This window comes from Ovis canadensis, chromosome 7 (genome assembly GCF_042477335.2).
Source record: "Ovis canadensis isolate MfBH-ARS-UI-01 breed Bighorn chromosome 7, ARS-UI_OviCan_v2, whole genome shotgun sequence".
Classification (NCBI taxonomy): Eukaryota; Metazoa; Chordata; class Mammalia; order Artiodactyla; family Bovidae; genus Ovis; species Ovis canadensis.
Window position 1 is genome coordinate 94,431,164 of NC_091251.1, and position 20,607 is coordinate 94,451,770.

The 20,607-nt window shown below is 51.7% G+C and overlaps 1 protein-coding gene across 18 annotated transcripts in view; it reads left to right on the forward strand.

The window, feature by feature from the left end:
• The window catches only part of RGS6 (regulator of G protein signaling 6), a 615,305-nt gene extending 597,683 nt beyond the window's left edge, over positions 1–17,622 (forward strand). For 5 of the 18 annotated variants that reach the window (XR_011258337.1, XR_011258336.1, XR_011258340.1 and 2 more), the window contains 2 exons: positions 13,198–13,390; positions 13,483–14,684. Coding sequence is in view for 10 of the 18 variants with exons in the window: in XM_069596928.1 (XP_069453029.1) it covers positions 3,964–4,030; positions 13,198–13,364 (234 nt within the window). In the remaining 8 variants the exon portion in view is untranslated. Of the gene's footprint in view, positions 1–1,812; positions 2,867–3,963; positions 4,031–13,197 lie in introns of those variants that run through there. The other 13 variants (XM_069596933.1, XM_069596932.1, XM_069596939.1 and 10 more) reach the window with 5 other exon arrangements.
• Positions 17,623–20,607: the final 2,985 nt, after the last annotated feature.

Sequence of the window (20,607 nt, forward strand, 5' to 3'; positions counted from 1 at the left end):
GACTGAGCGACTGAACTGAACTGAACTGAACTGAACTGAAGGGAAAAATAAAGCTAGATTATGATAAAGTCAGAGCAAGACCACTGTCAAGAAGAGGAATTGGTGCCCTTCAAGCAATTGCAACTCAAGCAATTGCAATTCAAGCAAGGCAAAGTCATCCTTGCCTTTTGTTTTTGGTTATTTAAGCCAATCACTGCTTCTGCAACTGAGCCCTGGGCAACAAGGCTCTCTCCCCAAATGCCTAGGAGGGGATTAGTGAGCGGAGGACACTCGTACCCATGAGCTCAGGGAGGCTGAGCACAGCCGGTGGGTTCCCTGGCTCTGCACTGGAGAAAGCTTGGCCTGACATCATTCCTATCCAGAAAGGGTGTTTTGTTGAGAGCAGAAAAGATGATTGAGCCAGTTGCCTCTACCCGATGCGACTTGCTGGTTCCAGGTGGACATATTGGTACCCAACTTTCTCAGCCGGGCCAAGAGCAGAGCACGCTCCCTGAGACCTTAGAGCAAGGGGAAATTATGCTCATGGGCCCCCTCCTCCTGGGCCCTGCCATAAGGACTCATCTTCAGCCCAGCTCAGGGGAAGGGACGAGCTATCCTGCCACATTCTTTCCCGCTGTCCTGAGGACCAACCTGATTGCAAATGACACTCCCTCCTCTCCCAGGCTTTGCCAGGGCTGCTTTCACCTCATCATGGAATTGTATAATTATGGTGATTACAGCTTATGGCTTTTTCCTCTCCTCATCTTTTGCTTTCAAATTCTTTGAGGCCTCTCATTAAATATGGCGATCCCGATAAAGGCAGCAAAGTTTTAATAAGATGCATTTTGAAGCTAAAGAAAGCCCAGTCAGAGTTGATTGTTACTATGTCCCCTCATGCTGCTGCTGCTGCTGCTAAGTCACTTCAGTCGTGTCTGACTCTGAGCGACCCCATAGACGGCAGCCCACCAGGCTCCCCCATCCCTGGGATTCGCCAGGCAAGAACACTGGAGTGGGTTGCCATTTCCTTCTCCAATGCATGCATGCAGGCTAAGTCACTTCAGTCGTGTCCGACTCCGTGCGGCCCTATGAACAGCAGCCCTCCAGGCTCCTCTGTCCACAGGATTCTCCAGGCAAGAATGCTGGAGTGGGTTGCCATTTCCTTCTCCCATGTTCCCTCATAACAGGCCTTTAAAATTCTGTGGTGGGTGATTAATGCCTGAATATCAGAGGTAGGGGAGAGAGAGAGATGGAGGTCCAGACTGGGGAGCGTGACTGTACTTTTTCACAGAGTTGGAGAATGGTTTTACTCCCTGCCCCCTGGCCTTTCTCATTTACACCGAGAGCATGGTGCATCTGAATCCCCACCCCTAATGGAAAAAGACGACTGTCAAGTAAGGATAAAGGGCCTGGCGTTTACATCATAGCAGGTTAAGTTGGGAAATACACATGGAGCAGTTGACACAAAACTCAATCAAACCTTAGGAGCTGCAGCAAAAGTAAAGGGGAACTGCTGGTGGATTCTCTGTCCTCGACAATGCTGGAAGGTTCTAAATATGTAAAGGACCCAACCATTAGCATTTGAGAGTGGTCACCATCCTGTGGTCATATCCTCAAGGATGGTTTCCTTGGTAATGACAGCTTCAGAGCCTATCATTTGCTGGCCTTCAATCACAGCTTTGCTGAACTGTTTCTAGATGTGCAGGATGTTAGGAGAAGGATCACCAGGAAGGCATGTGGCGGGGGTGGGGGAGTGACAGGGTGGCCGCCAGAGTCCCCAGCTTGCCCTTCAAGAACTTTGTGCAGGTGTGATATCTGAGTCCCCTTTATTTCCAGCCTCCCCAGGACTGCGTGGAGAACTACCCAGCGAGGTGCAACTTGCCCTGGCAGGAGTCTCTTTTGAGAGGCTCCAGCTGTCCCCTGGGAGCTGACTGCCCTGAACCATCACACAGCTCTTTAGCCAGCTGGCAGTTGGCTGTCTGAGTAGCACCAACCATCTGGGGTTAAATGCTGTTGAAAACCTAGCAGTGATATTTCCCCCAACTGCATTCTCATCCCCTACTGAAGATGACCTACTAGCTCTGCCCCCAAGAACAACGTCCCTTTAGTGCCCCAGAATGTAGAGAGTGGGCTCGAGCTGGGGCTTGGGCGGCCCCAGGTGAATTCTATTTCTCCACCTGGAGTTGGGATAAGACCCCAGGCAAGTTGCTCACTGCCCAAGGGGTACAATGACGTCTACTGCCTGGGGTGGACGTTGGCACTGAATGAGGGCATGGCAAAAACAGCTGCCGTGTCTTGGGTGCTCACAGTGTCACAGTGTTGGCATCCGTGTCATGCAGATCTTGGCCTGAGAAGGACTTAGGTTCTCCTCCAGCTCCACCACTTAACTCTGTGACTCAGGCAGCACCTCCAAGCCTAGGTTTCTGCACCTTGTAAAAAGGAGATAAGAGGAAATGATTAAGGACTTTCCTGGTGGTTCAGTGGTTAAGGCTCAGCCTTCCAATGCAGGGGGTGTGGGTTTGGTCCCTAGTTAGAGAACTAAGGTCCCACATGCTATATAGGCAGTGGCCAAATTAAAAAAAAAAAAAAAGTAAGTGATTAGGAGGGAAAAAATACATAAGATGCTTAGCATAGTGTTTGCAGTATATAAGCTCAAGCATAACTCTTTGTACTGTTATTATATTCTATTATGATGATGTTACCTGCAGCCCACGCTTAGCTCTTATTCTTTATCTGATTTCCAACAGTGTTCTGCAGAGTAGGTATTACTATATTTATTTAGCAGTTGAGGATGGGGACACAGATATCTCAAATACGACAGTGTGTGCAAAGCACATTCATTTATTACAGCAACCAGCTCATGACCCTACTCAATAAATGGTAGCTATTATTACTGTCTTATTTTTAAAGTCAACTCAGAGAGCTGGTTTCTCTGCTTTCCCTCAGAACGGAGGGACTGTGGTACCAAGCAGACTGGCTTCTGCCCTGTGGTCTATTTCCCACTGCCCCTTTGCTCTTCCCAGGAAGCTGTAGGACCTGGGGGCTTGCAGCAGCATAGTGCCAAGACATGGGGAGGGCCACCAGGGAAGCACTGCCTATGTTGCCAGGATCTGGCATTTGCTCCCATCCCCCGAGGTGCAGGACCCTAAGAAGCCTCCTGCTTCCAGACCCAGATCAAAGCTAGTTCTCCCCTAGCAGAGCGTGAACTCCAGTTCTCCAGAGGTAGCGCCCTACATGGCAGAGCCTCATTCCCAGAAACTCTCATCTTGCCTCTCGCTGCCCGGCTGGACCCGCCCTGAGCAGCGCAGCCTCCCCAAGTCCGGTTGTTTCCTCTGCCAGATAAACAGAGGCTTCTCTTTTTTAAGTGCTATACTACAAAGAGGGGTTGTCGGAGGAGTTACGACCAAGTGGCTTTGAAATCCAGGGATGCCTTGAAATCCCTCGTAAACCAGCCCCCTGGGGTGCACACTCCCCCTACTTGTAGTATCGACAGAAACAGAAGCACAGAAGCCATTTCCTCTGACACAAATAAATGGCTTTGTCCTGAGGAAAATCGGGTTTATAGATGTCTCTTAAGGTAAATGCTTTAGATGGGCATCTTAGGAGTCTGAGGTAAAGCTCTACAGCCAAACACGTGGTTGCTTATGAACCTTGCACGAGACGCTCTTGTAAGTGCCTGTGGTGTAAACGCGCACATGGACGTGTGCACGGCTGCGTACACCGGTGCATGTGCTACCTGCCCGCTGCACGCTTCCGTGTCCAGTGTATGGTGCGTGCGGCACATACGCGGCACGCCTGCCTGTGCCTCCGCGCGTGGACCGCCTGCCCGCCGCTGCTGCCGCCGCTGTTGCTGCTGCTGCCCCTGCTGCTGCCGCTGCTGCTGCTGGGTGCACGTCTGGGCAGGGGCTCCCCTAAAGCCACCGGTCTTCACGGTTTCAGCTGGATAAGTTGTTCTTCACTTCCCTTCCTAAAAACACAATTGCCTAGTGCTGCTGGCGCAGAGTCAGAATGGCCGCTGCATTTCACCCCCGAGGCGGCTTCCTTCCAGCAGTGGGTGAGTGATCCCGGCGTCCGCACGCTCTAACCTTCCTTGGAGGCCTTCTGCAACAGAAGGTGCTCCCCAAACCAGAAGAGATGATCTGTGTGTCCATGGCCTCATCTCCACCCACCCCTCCTGTTCTCACGCCCTAGTTCCATGGACAGTCAGCGGCATCCTTTTTTTGATGTTCCCCCTTTTTTTTTTACACTATAGTCTTTTGTTTTGTTTTGTTTTTTCTTCCTGAGAAGCAAGAAGCCAAGGGGTCCAGAAATGGCAGGGAGATGAGTCTGTTGTCCTAGAGGCAATGTTCAAATAATGTCTTTGGGTACTGATCCTGTCATTCATTCCTGAGCCCCTAGCAGAAATGCCCACTACCTTTGAAGATACTTTTAAATCCAACAGCAGTATCCTTAAGCTTAGTAACCCCCTTACAGCTTCCGTTACTCTTAATCTGTGGCCCAGGGCCAAGTCCTGTGGGAAACGGGAAAAATCTCACCTTTCTACCTGCTAGACCACCAGGGGAGAAGAGGGCTAAGGAACCAACCCATTACCTGTCCAGCATTGCAGGGACATGTGAAAAGGGTTCAGAGGGAAGTAAGAAGGTTCCCAGTGGCTAGGAATTCCATCAACCCAGAGATGCCTTGAAAAATGCTGCTTGACCTGTCCCCTGTTACACTTTTTCAGATTAGGAATACCTGTCTGATAAATGCCCACCTAATTGCATTCCTGATAATAGGGAGGAGAGAGAAATGAGTCAGCCCTCTTTGCATATGCTTCTAAATGAACCTGGACATCCCCAGAAAGATGATGCTTTGGGGCAGTGGGAAACAGTCAGCATGTTGACCACCTCTGCCTTCGAAACCCTGCCTTGGCAGCTGCCTTAACCAACAACCCCACCCCATGGATGTGTTCTGCGTGAATGTGTTCACAGGAGATGAGACGTGCCCTTAGGAGGGTGGGGTTGGTGTCCTTGTGGGTCCTGAGAAGAATCAAACACACTGCCCAGCCAGTGACCCTACCTGCTGTCTCGTCCACTAAACTTCAGCAGCGCTCTCCCCTGTGGCCATAGTTGGGTCACTTGAACTTCCTAGTTGGGAAAAAAGTAGAATCAAGTTGTTGCCAATAGCAACTGAGCCATGTCCCTGTTCTTGAGTCTTTTGGCCCTTGCCTAACTTGGAGTGAACCAACACAGAGATGCCAAAGTACATTTAAGGAGGAGGAGGAAAGGAAGAGGCAAGCCCAGAACCAGCTACAGGAAGGCATGCTACTGAGGGGCTTTGTGAACAGAGTACTCGCCTCTGCTCCACCCCTGCACCCACCAAGAACTTGGGGCAGGCTGCTTATAGAAAGAGCACCGGGGTTATTCAATCAGAGCTAGAGGAAGGAGATAAGAGATCCAGTACTGAAAGAGGGGATTTCTTCTGCCTACAGAGAAAAACGCAGCAGGGAAAGTGGAAGTGCACAGCTTGGACAGGAGGCTGGGGAGTCTGTGCCTGGGCATTGTGCCACCCGTGTCGGGCACAGCTGCTGAGCCCTTGTCACTCTCGGCATCCCTCGTGCCTGTCCGGTGGCTGATTTGTCCCTGCACAGATGGGGACTGTGGAGGAAGTTCTCCCATCACCCACCAAAACTAACAGGCAGAGGTCGAACTTTGCAAAAGAGCCCCAGAGGCGATGAGCGTGATGAGGGGACAGGAGTCAGGAACGCCAGGAACAGCAGCCAGGAAGGGCTTCCCCCAGCCAGCCTGCTGCAGGGATTTGGTTCTAACTGGAGTGAAGCATCTTGCCCCTCCTTAGGAAAGGTGAACATCACACTTGCCTTTCTCTTCCCGGGACTGTTGCTATGGAGATCCCAGGGGTGTCAGCACCTGTTACACAAGGTCACAAACAGAAGTGGCAGCCTCACTGGCCTGTCGAGCAGCCACCACGTTAAATCCATGAGCACCAAGCAGCAGTGAGCTGTGCCTCAGCTTAGTCCAGCAGCCAAAGTCAAAGGGAAGCCCGTCAGGCAGAGCAGAAATGTCCTGGATGCTCTCAAGCTTATGCCCGAGAGCTGAAGCTTCTTAGTGAGGTTGAGAAAATCACCTCGGCCTGCCCAGAGAGGAGGCCTGGTATGGGCAGGCCTGGAGGAGTCCCTAGTTCTGAGCATTCCCACCTGCCCCCTTCCTTGAGAGTGGTGGTCGTGTACCAAGGAGACGGTGGATGGGCCATCAAGGCCACTGACCAGCTGTATATGCTCAGGCTAGTAGCTCAACCTCATGTGTCCAGCGGGTGTTACAGGGAGACCTAACTGGCAAGGATGCTGTGGACATGGGTGCAGGTGTCTGTCAAAAGCAGAGCGTACTTGACACACAACAGCTGCTCAATATTTGATCAATGGATGGCCGTGGGTAACTGTCCTTGACAGCTAACCTGTGCCTCTTGTAAAGGGACCATCCCCATGCTGCTACCATCAAGGTCTGGGCGAGTAGAATAGGAGGGCACTTGAAAAAGGAGTGAGCAATGCCACCCCGTGCAAGAATAAAAAAATTCAAACAGAAAGTCCCTGGGAGGTAGGGCATAGAGGTTGGTCCTCTCACATTTAGTTCAGATAGGAGGGCTGGCAACTCATAGTTGCTAAATTTAAAAAAATAAGTTAAAAAATAAAGCACTGCTAGTTTCCAGTACGGAGCAGAGTGAAGTGTCTGAACCTGCTAATTGTTCCAGGAACATTTTGTGGGCATTGCTCTCAGCATGCGTGACGGCTAGCAGAGTCCACAGACCCACCGTTGACATGAGAAAATGTGACTACTTATTTATATTACCATACATAAGATGGTGGGCTGTTACAGAAGACTCCATTGTTTTTATTTGACCATATTCCTTACTTTTTAAGTAGGTTTAATGTGCAGTGCTAGTGGTAAAGAACTTGTCTGCCAAAGCAGGAGACATAAGAAATGAGGTTCGATCCCTGAGTCAGGAAGATCCCCTGGAGGAGGACATGGTGACCCACTCCAGTATACCTGCTGGAGAATCCCATGGACAGACGAGCCTGGTGGGCTACAGTCCATGGGGTCACAAAGAGTCAGACACGACTGAAGCGACTTAGCATGCATGCACGTTGTGTGTTAATTCTTTATCCAGTGAGTTTTTATAAATTAATTCAGTTTCAACCTATCTTTTGATGTGGGGACTTGTTGTTTTATGTTTGTGGTATCTGATTTTTAAACAGTTGAATGAAGAAAATATTTTAAAACCAAATAAAATGCCCTTCAGCTCCTGAGAGAGATCAGAAAGCTTAGCAAGGACCAAGGAGTAACACAGACCCCGGGAGAGGATCTTGTCACAGGGGGCCTGCCCTTCCCCACCCCCTCCCCATCCCCACCCCACTCCCACCCCCTCAAAGAGTGAGAAAGCCAGAAGCAACCTCTCTTCCCCAGATGCTGCTCCAGCCTAGCTCTGCCGTGGATCAGCTGTGGGTAACTGTTGGCTAGTTCCCACTTCATCTGCCCATCTTGCTGATGATGGAAGCGGAGAGTCAAAGTGTTTTCAAAGGATTCTCTATAACATATGGGTTTTCCTACAATCCCCCGACAGAGCTTCTCAGCCTTAAACTATCTTGAGCAAATGGCACTCTCGCCCCAATTTGAACCATCATGGAGAAAGGAGATGCCACAGAATTCCTTACAGTTCCTTTTGAAATCATCCCTTTTGCTTTGCTCAATAGAGAAGGGGCACCAGGGCGACCAAGCTCCAGGGAAGTCACCTAGGAAGTCGGGCTGGTCCTTGGCCTCTGCCTCCTGATAAACGCAAGCTGAGACCTCTCCTTTCTACCCAGCTCTTAAGTCAGGGGCTGACCACTCTCCCAGTGAGTCCCCTACAGACCTGTGACTCCACACACACACTCATCGTTTATGGACTTGAGCATCAACTACTCACAGGTAACTTTCAGTCTCCTTGAAAGGACAGCTTATCTCTGGGGCCTCCCACGTCTTGCCTGCTGAGGTCACCTCATGAGCCCTATTCAGCAAAACACCATTTTTCATTGGCAGGGATGAAAAATGTCTGTATGTCACCACAAGGTGATCGGCTTGGATCGATGGAGACTGGAAATCATGTTCCAAATTAGTTCTATTGCAAGTTCTAGTTCCTCAAGCAGAGGAATCTGGGTTTCCCCCATTCCAGAGGGGGAAGCTTTGAATTCAGCCAAAAGGCAAGGTTGCTGGGACAGCAACTGAAAAAGAGTAAGGGGTGGGGAGTTCAAAGCAGAGATGTGATAGATGGATTATTTTTAATCTTTTTTTTTCTTTTGAGGCATAATTACATGTGGCAAAATCAATAGATCTGAAATGTATGGTTCAATGAATTTGACAAATGTATGTACCAGTGTAACCTACATCCCATCACCCTAGAGAGTTCCCTCATGCCCCTTTTCAGTCAATTACATCCCTCTGCCCTAGAGACAACCGTGGTTGATTTCCATCCCCCTTGTAGCCTGGTTTGGACTTAGTGGACTTGCAGTCTGTAACTGTGGTCTTAGGTCATCTGGACAAATCAGCAAGAAACTCTCAGCAGCAGCTCAAATGTCTCCACTTTCTTAGTGCTGCAGAAGGTCCTGCCCCTGAGCTGCCAGTGCATGGCTCCTCTGCCCCCAGTGTGCCATCTGACCCCCCAGGGCTACCCTCTGAACCACAGCCCTTCTCCCACTCAAAGAGGTTAGCACCTGTCTCCCAGGTAAGTGAGTGGTAAAGCTGTTGGTAATGGTGGCGGTGCATGCTTTGTTGATTAATACCGGGACATGCAATGCAGAGTCACAGCATGTCAAGCGGCATGTTGATTTTTACCGAAGCACCATACAAAAGGGAGCTCTTCCTTTTGTGCATTTCCTTTTAGAAACAAAGGATTCCATGACTACCTTCTTCCAGGCTTCTAGCCATCAAGATGGCTGCAGAGCTGAAATGATTAGTAAGCGTGGAGCCTGGGAATTGAATGTGTGTGGGTGTTTGTGATCCCAGCCCTGAGCCCGTGGTCCATGAAATTGAAGGATCCCAAATTCTATTGGATTAAACTTAGCCAAATGTCTCAAAGGTGAAAAACGCTTTGTCTGAATGCAAAGCTTTGGTGTCTCTGGAATGTACCTTCTGCAGTTCAGTTCTTAATCACTGTATATTTTTCCACTTGGACAAAGGCTGCCGGCTAATAGCATTTTCAACCACCTTCAGCTGCTTCACTCAACTACGCCAAGGCCTCAGGCTGAGCTGGTAGCAGTTTCCTGGCACTGTGATCCATTCCCAACTGACCAGCATTGAGGAACAGCACACATTCACACCCTGAAAAAACGCGTTCCCCCTGTAACTATGCAAGATGCCAGGCAAAGGCAGAATTACTACTCCCCTCCCTAAGTGTCTCCTGCAAACCCATCCAAATTGGAGGATGGGGGTGAAGAGGAGGGAGGAAAGAGCCCTAGATGGTGCAGGGCAGGAACTCTCCTCTCTCTCTGGGCAGAGAAGGTAGCTAGGAGCTCCCAGCAAGCCCATAGCAGCACAGACCTTGAAGCAGCTCATCTCTGAACACCTCTGCTGTCAGATTTCACTTTGATCCCTGAAAATTATAAGAACCTCAGCTCTTCAGAAGAGAGGCAGCTGCTGAGCCAGGGTGATTGCAGGATTTCTTTCCCCCAAGCCAGAGGGCAGGCATGTAGCCTTGCCTGCGTCCTGCATGAGTAACCACCTTCCAGCCTCACCCGTGAGGTCACTGCCTAGTGAACAGATTTCGGTTGGGCTGGGCTGCCCCTGGGCCGAACTGAACGCTCACGACCTCCTTTAGCAGCAGAACTGGCATTTGGTAAATGCGCAAGTGCAAGAGCGGGCAAGGGAGGCAAAAAAAATGCCAAGGAGCACCACCTGGATGGCTAGAGGTTGGAAACATTCTCCAGGCTGGTCAGCTGCACCCTACCCCTCACCCGTGAAGCCCCGAGCCCTGGAAGCAGCTGGGGGAGAGAAGGGGAAGGATGGATAGGCTGGCCATAGGTCTTTGGAGTCAGAGCTGTGAGGCTGAGCTCCAGGACTTAGGCAGGAAGAGATTAATTAGCGCCTCCCAGCCCAGCCAGCAATATAGAAGAGGGAGGTGTGGAGGGTAGGGATCCTCAGGGCTAAATTCACCTCAAACAGACAGACATACAATCATCCAGAAATAGAATCTCTAACCTCTCTCAGCCACAGCCCCTTTTCCAGCCAAAATGACCTCACTAATGAGAATGAAGCTGTAATGAGGGTTCAGATGCCTGGTAAACCTCACCTGTTTTGTCTCTGGGCTTTTACCATACCCACTGGCAACAGACTGTTATAATTTAGAAGCTTTAGTGATTCCTTTTGTTCACAGCCACCAGCTAAATCAGAGTTGTGAAGGCCGTTGTATGGCAGACCTGCAACATATATATTTGGGTACTCAATATGTAATGTGTAATGTGTAATATGTAATGTGTGGCCCTGTTGGAGGAGGGATGGAAAGAGAAGGGAGGAGCTGGTATTTGGTGTGTGGATTCCACAGCAGTAAGCAGTAGCCAAGAGGAAAGTGACCTTCCTTGGTGCGTTTCCTGTGAGCAAGGACGGACAAGGGTGAAAGGGACTAGGGGAGGTTTGGTAGAGGCCCCCAGACTGGAGACCTCTGGACTGATCAGTCCCTATTCCCATGTGCTTCCTGTCTTCAGGGGAGCTTCCCCGATGGCTCAGCAGTTAAGAACCCACCTGCAATGCAGGAGACATGGTTTCGATCCCTGGGTCAGGAAGATCCCCTGGAGGAGAAAATAGCAACCTGCTCCAGTATTCTTGCCTGGAAAATCCCATGAACAGAGGAGCCTGGAGGGCTACAGTCCATGGGGTCGCACAGAGTCAGACATGACTGAGCAACTGAGCAAACACACACGCACCTGCCTTCAGGCCTGCACGGAGAAGGCACAGCCCCAGTTGACCACCTGGATGACAAATACCTCCAACTCCGTGTAAGAAAGGGCAGTCCAAAAAGTCCCCGCTACATGTGTGCTTAGAACCAGGCTAGAGGGGGTCCTTGCAGATCAGCCTCTGCCACCTATAAGCCATTGTGTACCTAACCCACTCCACACAGAGGAGTAGCCATCCTTCTTTTAGTGATTTGCAAGAACTGGCACTTGAAGCCTTCTAGGATTTTTTTGTTGTTGTTGTTAATCTGATTTAAAAAATCCTTTAGCCCAGTATAAATGTATCCAGCTGCAGGCTAAGTTTAGTGTATCTGAAGATTCAGATAAGGTTGCTGATGGGGAGATTTTGTGTGTGTGTATGTGTGTGTGTGTGTGTGTGTGTGTGTTAAGACAGAGGAGGAAAAAAAATGAAAAGTGCTGTCCAACGAGCAAAAATGAGGAGTGAAAGGGGGGAAAACAGAGCAAAGGGGAGGTAGATGCAGACTGTCCAACTGTGCCTGAGGGTGTTTCCATTTCTGGACAAGCTCCCATCCATGCCATCGGAATTCTCAAAGTCAAGCTGGCACGTCCCTCCATGGAGAGCTTAGCCAGATGACACTCTTGTGTCCGGCAAACTCACAGCCCGTATTGTTCGTTTGTTGGAAATGCCCATTATCAGTCAATTCATCAATCAGCAGGTTTATTGAGTACCCTACCAGGCTTCACAAACCTGATCAATTTTTTCTAATTACATCCAGCGGACATGTAGCCAAGCCCAGTAAACAAGACGAGCCCTCATATCCCACTTGGAAATGAACATGAGGAATTGCCGGCGCTTGCCACCTCACGCTGCCAAACACTGCAGCACATGCTGAAGGGCGAGCGTGTGCTACCCTTGCAGATGGCACTGGTGTCACTGACCCACTGTCAATAATAAGATGAGTTCTGAGTGTTTTCTCAGACACAACAATCCATTTGCTTGGGTCCAGCCATACTCTCGTCTAGACCCCTCTCTAACGCTATGGATTTCAGTGGAGAGTGAGCAGGGGATGGGTTCAGACTATGGCCGGGAAACAAGCAGGGAACTGAGCCTTGCTCATTGTCCTCCTGGTGTCCAGCCCCACATCAGAGGCTCCTCAGCTGCCTCCTTCTGGGCATGTGGACAACTGGCCTCTCACAGGGGGCCTCTATGCCCCATGTACCAAGACTCATGGTACAGTAAGTCTTTTTTTTCTCTCTCTCTCTCTTCTCAAAAGAACAAGAACAGCTATGTAGTTTGTAAGTGAAGGGCTGGTTAGACTTCCTGAAGTGGAGTCATCAAAGTCAGCCTCTGAGTAACGTAGATGGAGACCAACATAGGAGCACGTTATCCTGTGTCCCGTAGCCCAGGACCCAAGCCTTGGTAGATACCCAGACCTTCCCAGTCCCAGAACTGGTCATCAAGAGGACCCAAGGAGAGGGAATTCCTTGGGGATCCAGGGATTAGGACTCCATGCTTCCACTGAGGCAGGGCGGGGGGGCCTGGGTTCAATTCCTGGTCAGGGAACTAAGATCCTACAAACTGCATAGTGCAGCCAAAATAAGTAAAAAATAAAGTTTCAATTAAAAAGAAGGATCAGGGGCTTTCCTAGGGTCTGGTTGCTAAGAGTCCATGCTCCCAATGCAGGGGGCCCGGGTTCAATCCCTGATCAGAGAACTATTAATAGATTCCACATACTGCAACCAAGACCCAGCACAGCCAAATGAAAATAAATTAAAAAAAAAATTTTTTTAAGGATGCAAGGAGAGCTCAATCCTATGTTTCAAATAGAATTCCTTTCTTCTTCAGACTAGTTAATTCGTTAGTTCCAAGTCACCCAGATCCTTAGCCATCGTCTGCTTGGGTCAACCCAACCGCTGGGTCTTACTAGTCCCCTGGCCAACCTTTCCTTCCTCATTTGGATTAAATCAAGTTCAGAGGCAGCCCACAGGCATTAAGAGGTACTCCAAGGGTTGAAACCCCTGGTTGGAGTAAGTAAAATCCCCACACACTCAAAAGAGGACCAACAGCACACCCTCACCCTCTAACCTGGACCCCCGAGAGCTGGTTGTCCAACTGTCTGTGGTTAAGCCTCCCAAACCGGGAGATCAGAGGGGTCGGTGAGCTAAGTGGTTTGGCCTCCGTGGCTCATGCAACAATTAACCCACCTGTCTGGCTCTCTGTGTCTGTCCTGTGCGTGCATGTGTGCGTGCGTGCGTGCCTGTGGTGCCCTCTGTCGCTGTCTCTGCAGGGAAAGTCACTGGCGGGCAAGCGCCTCACCGGCCTGATGCAGTCCTCCTGACGGTCCCTGCCGCAGGGCCCGGGCCCGAGGACCACGCGGGCAGCCGGCGGCGCTCCACATCCGCGGACAGAGCATCCGTGCGGGGAGATTTGGTCACTGTGAAGGAGAAGGAGTGAGGGCCGGGCCACGGCGGGGAGACGCGGTGCGTGAACCAGAGGGAGGCCAGAGAGAGCCCTCGGAGGCTGGGGTCGGCCGGGCAGAGGCCCCTGTTTACAAACCCCTCTCCTTGTACAGTCGTGCGCCAACGCCTCGCTCTGTAGGAGGTCCCAGTCCCTCACGTGTTCTGGGGAGAGCGCCCGGCTGGGCTCCTGCTGTGATTGTCCCCTGAGGTTCCATTCTATCATCACTCCTCCCCGCTGTCTGGGGGATCACGCCTTCCAGCGAACTCGAACTCGAGAGGACCCGCCGCCCCCAAGCACATTCAGTATTACCACCCACCGCCTGTGGTGCACCCGCGGCGCCCGCCCCAGTCACACCACTGTGTCCCAACTGCCTCCCGCCTGCCCCATCGCTGCGGCCACCGCGTGTAAGGAGCCGAACCGGGCTGCCCTCACACCACGCCCCCGCAGCCCCCCCCCCCCCCCAATCACACCGTCAGCACTGAGCCGCCTCGAGGATCACAGCACTTCACGGTCTTCCAACCCACTCTGAGGCCACCTTTCAAAGGGGTCGCCACAAGGCACTAGCGGCTGCCCCCTCTCCCGTCAACCGTCTGGAGGATCCAACACCAGAGGAGGCCCTGATGTCATTGTGGTTTAACTCCCCTGAAGGTCCTGACCATCTTTTAAAATTTTTGATTATTTCGTAATTTATTCTGTTGCGGCCCCTCACTCCTTGGTGTGTCCCCGCGTGTCTTACTTAAAATAAATGTGGCGGTGAACTTGGGGGCCCTTGGGATCCTCCCCTCCGACAGCCCCACGTGGGAGCTGGGGGATTCAGGCTGGGAGTCCTGGGTGTGGCCGGGCCCCTGAGGCCAGGTCTCAGTTGTGTCTGAAGCCAGGGGGGAGGCCAGGGCCCACTGGTCCTCTGATGGCCTAGCAAAGGCACTGTCCTCCGCAACGTCCGTGATCATGGAGAAACGCAAGCACAGAGCCCAACCTGCGAACACCTGCATAATATCCACTTGCGTGTGTCAGAGTCACCATCTGCCAACTTGGCGGTGAGGGAGTCATGCAGAGCATGGAGTCAGGTGCCTGGCGCACAGTAGGTGCTTGGCAAATGGTAGCTATTACTCTCATTGTTGTCACTCTCATTATTGTGACTCCCATGAGCCCCCGGACAGAGTGGTATAAGCCACATGCTTTTGAATTCAGACACTCACCCACCCCACCCCCATACCCTCCCCCAACTACGATGACCATCTTCCTTTGATGTATTTTGGCCAGAGGTAGAAAATATCCTTTGGGAGTATATAAACAGCAAACACAGAAGCAAAACAGCGATCACTGGTATTTCTTTACTTATGTGGGCAGATTCACCAGCTGGTGAGTCTCATAAGCTTGTTTGCAGGCGCTGCCTCCTGGGTGCTCCCCTAGGACCACCTTTCCAAGCCCACCTTTGTGCTGTGTCCCTAGGGCACCAGCTTCCATCCCTCACAGCAGGGCCACCGAGGCCATGAGGGGTCGTGATCATGGCGGCACCTCAGTGGATTCTTGAGCCCTGCGCCTCAGTTTCGCCCATGGCAGTAGTTGGTCTCTTTTAGAGGTACAGTGGAAATTAGAGACATTCTGTTTCATCCTCAGAGTGTCTCCAAGGGGGTACTATACACCCAGGTTCCTGGCAGACACTCCCCACAACCCTTGCTCGTTCCAGGAGACCTGGACACAAAACCTGGCAGACACTGGGCAACTGCTTGATGAGGAAATGAGTTCCCTGAAGCCTTTTCCCATGTGGGGTCTGCTGACCCCCTCCTCTCTTCATCACATGCTTTTGAATCCCCTTGCTTTTCATACCGATCTCCTGTTTCAGAGCAGAAGTGCTGCTCAGGCTCCCCTGCACCCAACATTGTCCCAAGGAAGCAGCTTCTGCCAAGGTGCCCCATCCATGCTGACACTGACGCACAGGGTCTGTGGACACTGGCAGTTCTAGAACAGCAGGTCCCTCTATGCCCTTAGTTAGCCCGGGCAAGATCCTGGCTGCCTCCTGTCCTTCCTCCTGGCCGCAGTCAGGGCCCAGGTGGTCTCCCTGGCCAGGATGTCAGTGCCACCCAGCTGAGGTTCCTGGAGCTCCCCAGAAGGGTCCGAGGCAGGCGGACTGCAGCCCTGAGAAGGAGTGGGCTGAGGGCATCCTGACACCTCTGGGGACATCCCGCAGGCTCGATAGACGTGAAGGCAATTTCGGATGGATTCAAACCCAGAGCAATAACTCCCTCATCCTGCCTCCCAACCAAGGCACACTCTGTCTTGTGACCACCATCACGTGCCACCCCCACAGCAAGTCACACCCAGAAATGGGGGAGAGAACAGGATTGTGCCACTCAAGTTGGCTAATCCAAGGGCAGCCTACTCGACCTAGTTCACATAGGCTGGGCACTTAGTCCAAGGGCAGTCTACCATGCAGACCTTAGAATGCAAGTACGCTTAGAAAAAGCTTCCCAGGTGGCGCTAGGTAAAGAACCCGGGCAGGTAAAGAACCTGCCTGCCAGAGCAGGAGACATGAGACACGAGTTCAGTCCCTGGGTTGGGGAGATCCCCTGGAGGAGGGCCTGGCACCCCACTCCAGTATTCTTGCCTGAAAAATCCCATGGACAGAGAAGCCTGGAAGACCATAGTCCATAGGGTCACACAGAGTCAGACACGACTGAAGCAACTTAGCACACACACTTGGAAAATCTGGTCTTGGCCAGTTCCCCACTGGCTTGGTTGACACAACAAAAAATTCAGACCCAGATTAAACTTTTGAAGGAGTTCAGTTCAATCACTCAGTCGTGTCCGACTCTGTGATGCCATGGACTGCTGCATGCCATGCTTCCCTGTCCATCACCAACTCCTGGAGATTCTGTAGCAAGACAAACTTTTCTTTTTTTTTTTTTCGCCCTGTCTTGCCTTAGTTGCCCTGACTGGGCATGGTCTCTGGGTCTGGAACTCTTCCTGATTTGGGCTCACAGGGCAGATACCATGTCAGCAGCCCCACAGCCAAAGCATCAGGGCCATCTTAGAAGTGATCACCCACCCGTCGGGGCAGACACATAGGTGCCAGACACTGGGCATCTGACTGACATAGACTTTGCCTGTATGGGAAGAGTCAAGCTTGTTGATTGGCATGGGTAAGTGCCCAGCAGCAGCCAGAGGGCCTGAGCAGAGCAGCAGGAGCTGTCTGGTCAGAGGAGAGGGCTTCTGCTTTTCCAGGAAGGGATGCTCTGTCCTGCTGGGAAGGGGTTGCTATGCCCCAGGAATTTAGCAAAGCTGAGCCCACCAGGGCCATCAGAGGCACTGTGCTCCAGGCCACCCCTTCCAAGGGTACAGGCCAGCACCTGGGAGGGACCTCTTAGCACTCCAAGTTGCTTCTCTGAGCAGTGAATCACAGGGGGACATGCTCTGGGGGCCTTCCCTGTAGCGAGGTTCCTGGTATGTTCAAACTACCTCACCAACAGGGCATAACCCAGGAGCCTGCCACCCATCTGGCTCCTCGGTTGGTTGTAGAAGTTGATGTGTTTCCTAAAACGCACCCCTCTCATGATGCTTCAAGTGCATGGGCTTCAAAAGCCACCACTAGGAAGTTGTCCCTAAAGCCCAGGAAAGACTGAATGCTGCTGGTCTTTGAGTCTGCAAGGGGGATCTTCCAGCAAAGTCCAGGAGCTGAAAAGTCCTGGGCGGAAGTAACATGTCACCACCCCCCAAAAGGCTGGCTGAGCTGAGTATGTAGCAAGGACCGTGTGTGGCACAGTCCAGTTGTGGCCAAATGAATCCCTGAGAACTCACCACGGGGCCCTCTGAAGAGAGGGCTGTGCTCATGTAACCATGGCAATTGCAGATGCCAGCAGTCTACTCCTTAGTACCACCCACTGATAAGGCAGCCCCCCTGGGCACAGCCCAGGGGCCATAACGTAGCAAAGTAGCCAATGTAGCAATAAGGGGCCCAGGCCATAAAGGGACAGGGTCCACACAACCCAGCCTCGGCCCTCCCCCACGTCCCTCGTGAGGGCTCAGAGCCAGCTGCTGTCAGCTATCCGAGGAGGGAGGCCCCGCGCCCCGCCGAGCGTGCCCGGTCTATATTCTCTGCCCACTCACCGCATGATCACGGACACGTCGGCATGGCCTTCTCATAGTGCATGTGGTTCTCATTAGTTTATTTTTCTGGAATTTGGGGATTGGACCCCAGAACCAAACATGCTGGTCTACAAATAAATGACTTGAACCCATTATAACCAGTTAACTCTGTGTGGCTCCTTGGTTTGGGGGTTTATTGGGCAGGATTTACTGCTAGAAAGATATCTCCCACCCCTCCATACTACCCTCCCCTCCACCACACACACACAGCCTGTTTCCCCCTCACTCCCAAGCAGGATGCTGAGAAGCTCTAGGGTGGGGAATACCTCCTGGTAGGTTAGAACAACTGTTTCGAGGGAAGGCTAAAATGCCCCTGACTCTGCCGGGGTGTCCTTGGCTGCGTGGTCTCTATGCCTCACTGTCTGTGCCCGACCATAAATCCCAGGGGCCTGGTGAGCATTAGCAGTGGCCATTGCTGACTTTCAGTGGCCAATCTGACTTTCTTAAATGAAGTCCCAAGATGGAAGTCTGTTACACACAGATGGGGATCTTTACAGGGAGTCTTGGTTTCCTGAGCGACCAACAATCTCATCTTCCACTCACACCAAAGCAGCAGGGCTCTGAGAACCTGAAGTCAGGCTGACAAGGGGAGGAAGAGAAGGAGGTAGAAAAGGAACCACAGTACTGCGAGTCTGTAATGATGAGGCTGGCACCTGCCAGTTTGCTTCATGGCAGAAACTCTGCTCCTGAAAGTAGAAATGATCTCGGAAGCGTGAGAATGGGTCTCCCATCCAAATGGCGTGAGGAACGAACTTGTCTCCCAACCCCTGGGTCATCTCCCAGAGCAAGACTTCCTGCCCACAAGGTCAAGACCAAGGTCACACCTGCAACAGCCCCTACAGTGTCAGGCAGGCCCTGGCCCCACCGCAAAACAGCCATGCTTTCCTGTCCTCCCTGATCATGTCCATCTCCTCCCCAAAACTAGAGCTCCTCCTTCCCAACCCAGCCATCTGGCTTATTTCAGCAACCTGTCACTGCACACAATCCCACTGACCACCAAGGACAGAGGTCTGCTTGAGGTCCAAGGTGGAGGTGGGCATTTGGGGCTGCCCATTACAACACTAAGAGCTGTGCCCGCCCACGATTTTCTGGAGTCCCCCTTGAGTGCTTCCTCTCACCCCACACCCTTTAGGGGACTCCTGGCAGAAAGGGCATGAGGCTGTCCCTTCCCTTGCTGGTTGCTCAGTCACTAAGGTGTGTCTGACTGTTTGTGACCCCATGGAATGCAGCATGCCAGGCTTCCCAGTCCTTCATCATCACCCTGAGTTTGCTCAGACTCATGTCTGGACTCCTGGTCCCCTTCCCCGGGCTTCCTTTCAGTATTCACAGTGAGGGGTTATAGGATATTTCCCCAACCTGCACAGCGCAGGGCAGGCCACCTAGGCCACCCAGAGGCTGCTGGCTCTGGCTTGTTTTCAAGAGGCTTGGAGTGGGGTGTGTGCCCCGGTGAAAGGTCCCTCTGGCCTGGAGCTCTCTGTGAGGCTCCTAGCCCTTAAGGCAGGTCTCCGTGCTCTCGGAGCCTTGGGCTGGCCCAGCCCCATCTGGCTTATTTCAGCAAAGCGAGTAACATCTCCTGATGGCAGCTGCTGGGACACACACCTCAGTCTGAACACTGGTTTCCTTCATCGTAAACCAGGGAGAAGCATTTCAGAATCCTGTGGTAGTCATGAATTAATGTAGAGAACTTTGCCTATGCCTGGTACATAGTAAGTACTCACGAAATGAGTGCTGATATGAGCTGTTGCTGCATCTGAGAGATGCCCTGGGAGGCAGAGGCAGTGAAGGTGGAGGGCCTTTGCAAACCCCTGCTGGGAAGCGTCCCAGCCCTTCTTGCCAGAGAGGGGTGTGGGTTTTGTTTGCCTGTGCAGGAGTGGTCTCTCTCTGCCTATGACAGGCCCCTCGCTCTGTTCTTCCCGGAGAGGGCCTTGTTCCCTCACTGTGTGTAACCTGAAGAGCCTCAATCAATAATCTCACATTAGGCCTCAGTAAATAGCAGGGCAGAGACATGGAGGTGAAGGGGAGACGGTTTGGGGAACATTGGGGTGGGGAGGCTTCCTTCTGCAGGCCCTGGAGGAAAATGGAAACGGAAGTGTGAGTTCACCATCTGCACTCCTGTTTGTCTGACAAGCCTCCGTGGCTGCTTCCCTGGGATTTGGATTCTGAGCTCTTATTCAGAGATATTCCATTTTGTGGTGCTTACTCAGACTTCAGGGGCTTCCCAGCTGGCTCAGTGGTAAAGAGTCCTCCCACCAATGCAGGAGATGCAGGTTCAATCCCTGGGTGGGGAAGATCCCCTGGAGAAGGAAATGGCAATCCACTCCAATATCCTTGTCTGGGAAATCCCATGATTAGAGGAGCCTGGCAGGCTACAGTCCATGGGGTTGCAAAGAGTAGGACATGATTTAGTGACTAAACGGCAAAAACAACAACTCAGACCTTGGACCCAGGATGAGTGACTAGCCAATGCCTCCATCCTCAGAGAACATCCATCAGCCGCATGGACACACCTACCTCCCAGAGGAAGGGCCTTATTCCTAAAACGGCCTACCACACCAACATGGCCTGTTTTCCCTGTTTCTCCCATTAAGGCAATGAAGACTCTCTTGAGTTGGAGAGGAGGAGGTGGGATCAGGGAAAAGTTTAAAAACTAGAGGAGGCCCTGGGTATCTCTTGCTGCCACCGTTCCCATGACGACACCCATAGACAGAATCAGTGAGTATCAGCACTGAGAGTTCCTTGGAGATTTTCTGGTCCAATTGTGAGCTTGTGTATGTGTGCATGAGCGTGTGCATGTGCGTATGAGTGTATGCATGTGTGTTTTACATTTTGATTGTTTATTGAAGTATAATTACACACAATAAAATTCACCCTTTTTTAGATATAGTTACAAGTTTTGACCAATTTATACAGCGATGTAACTAACCACCAGCCCCAAATCCAGAGAGTAATTCTATCATCCCCCAAAATTCCTTCATGGTTAATCCCCTCTCCCCAACCCCACCCCTGGCAGCTATTGATCTATTTTCTGATCCTCTTTCAGAAAGACCCATAAGAGGATCAGACAGTATTGGCCTCTTGTGTCACTTTGCAC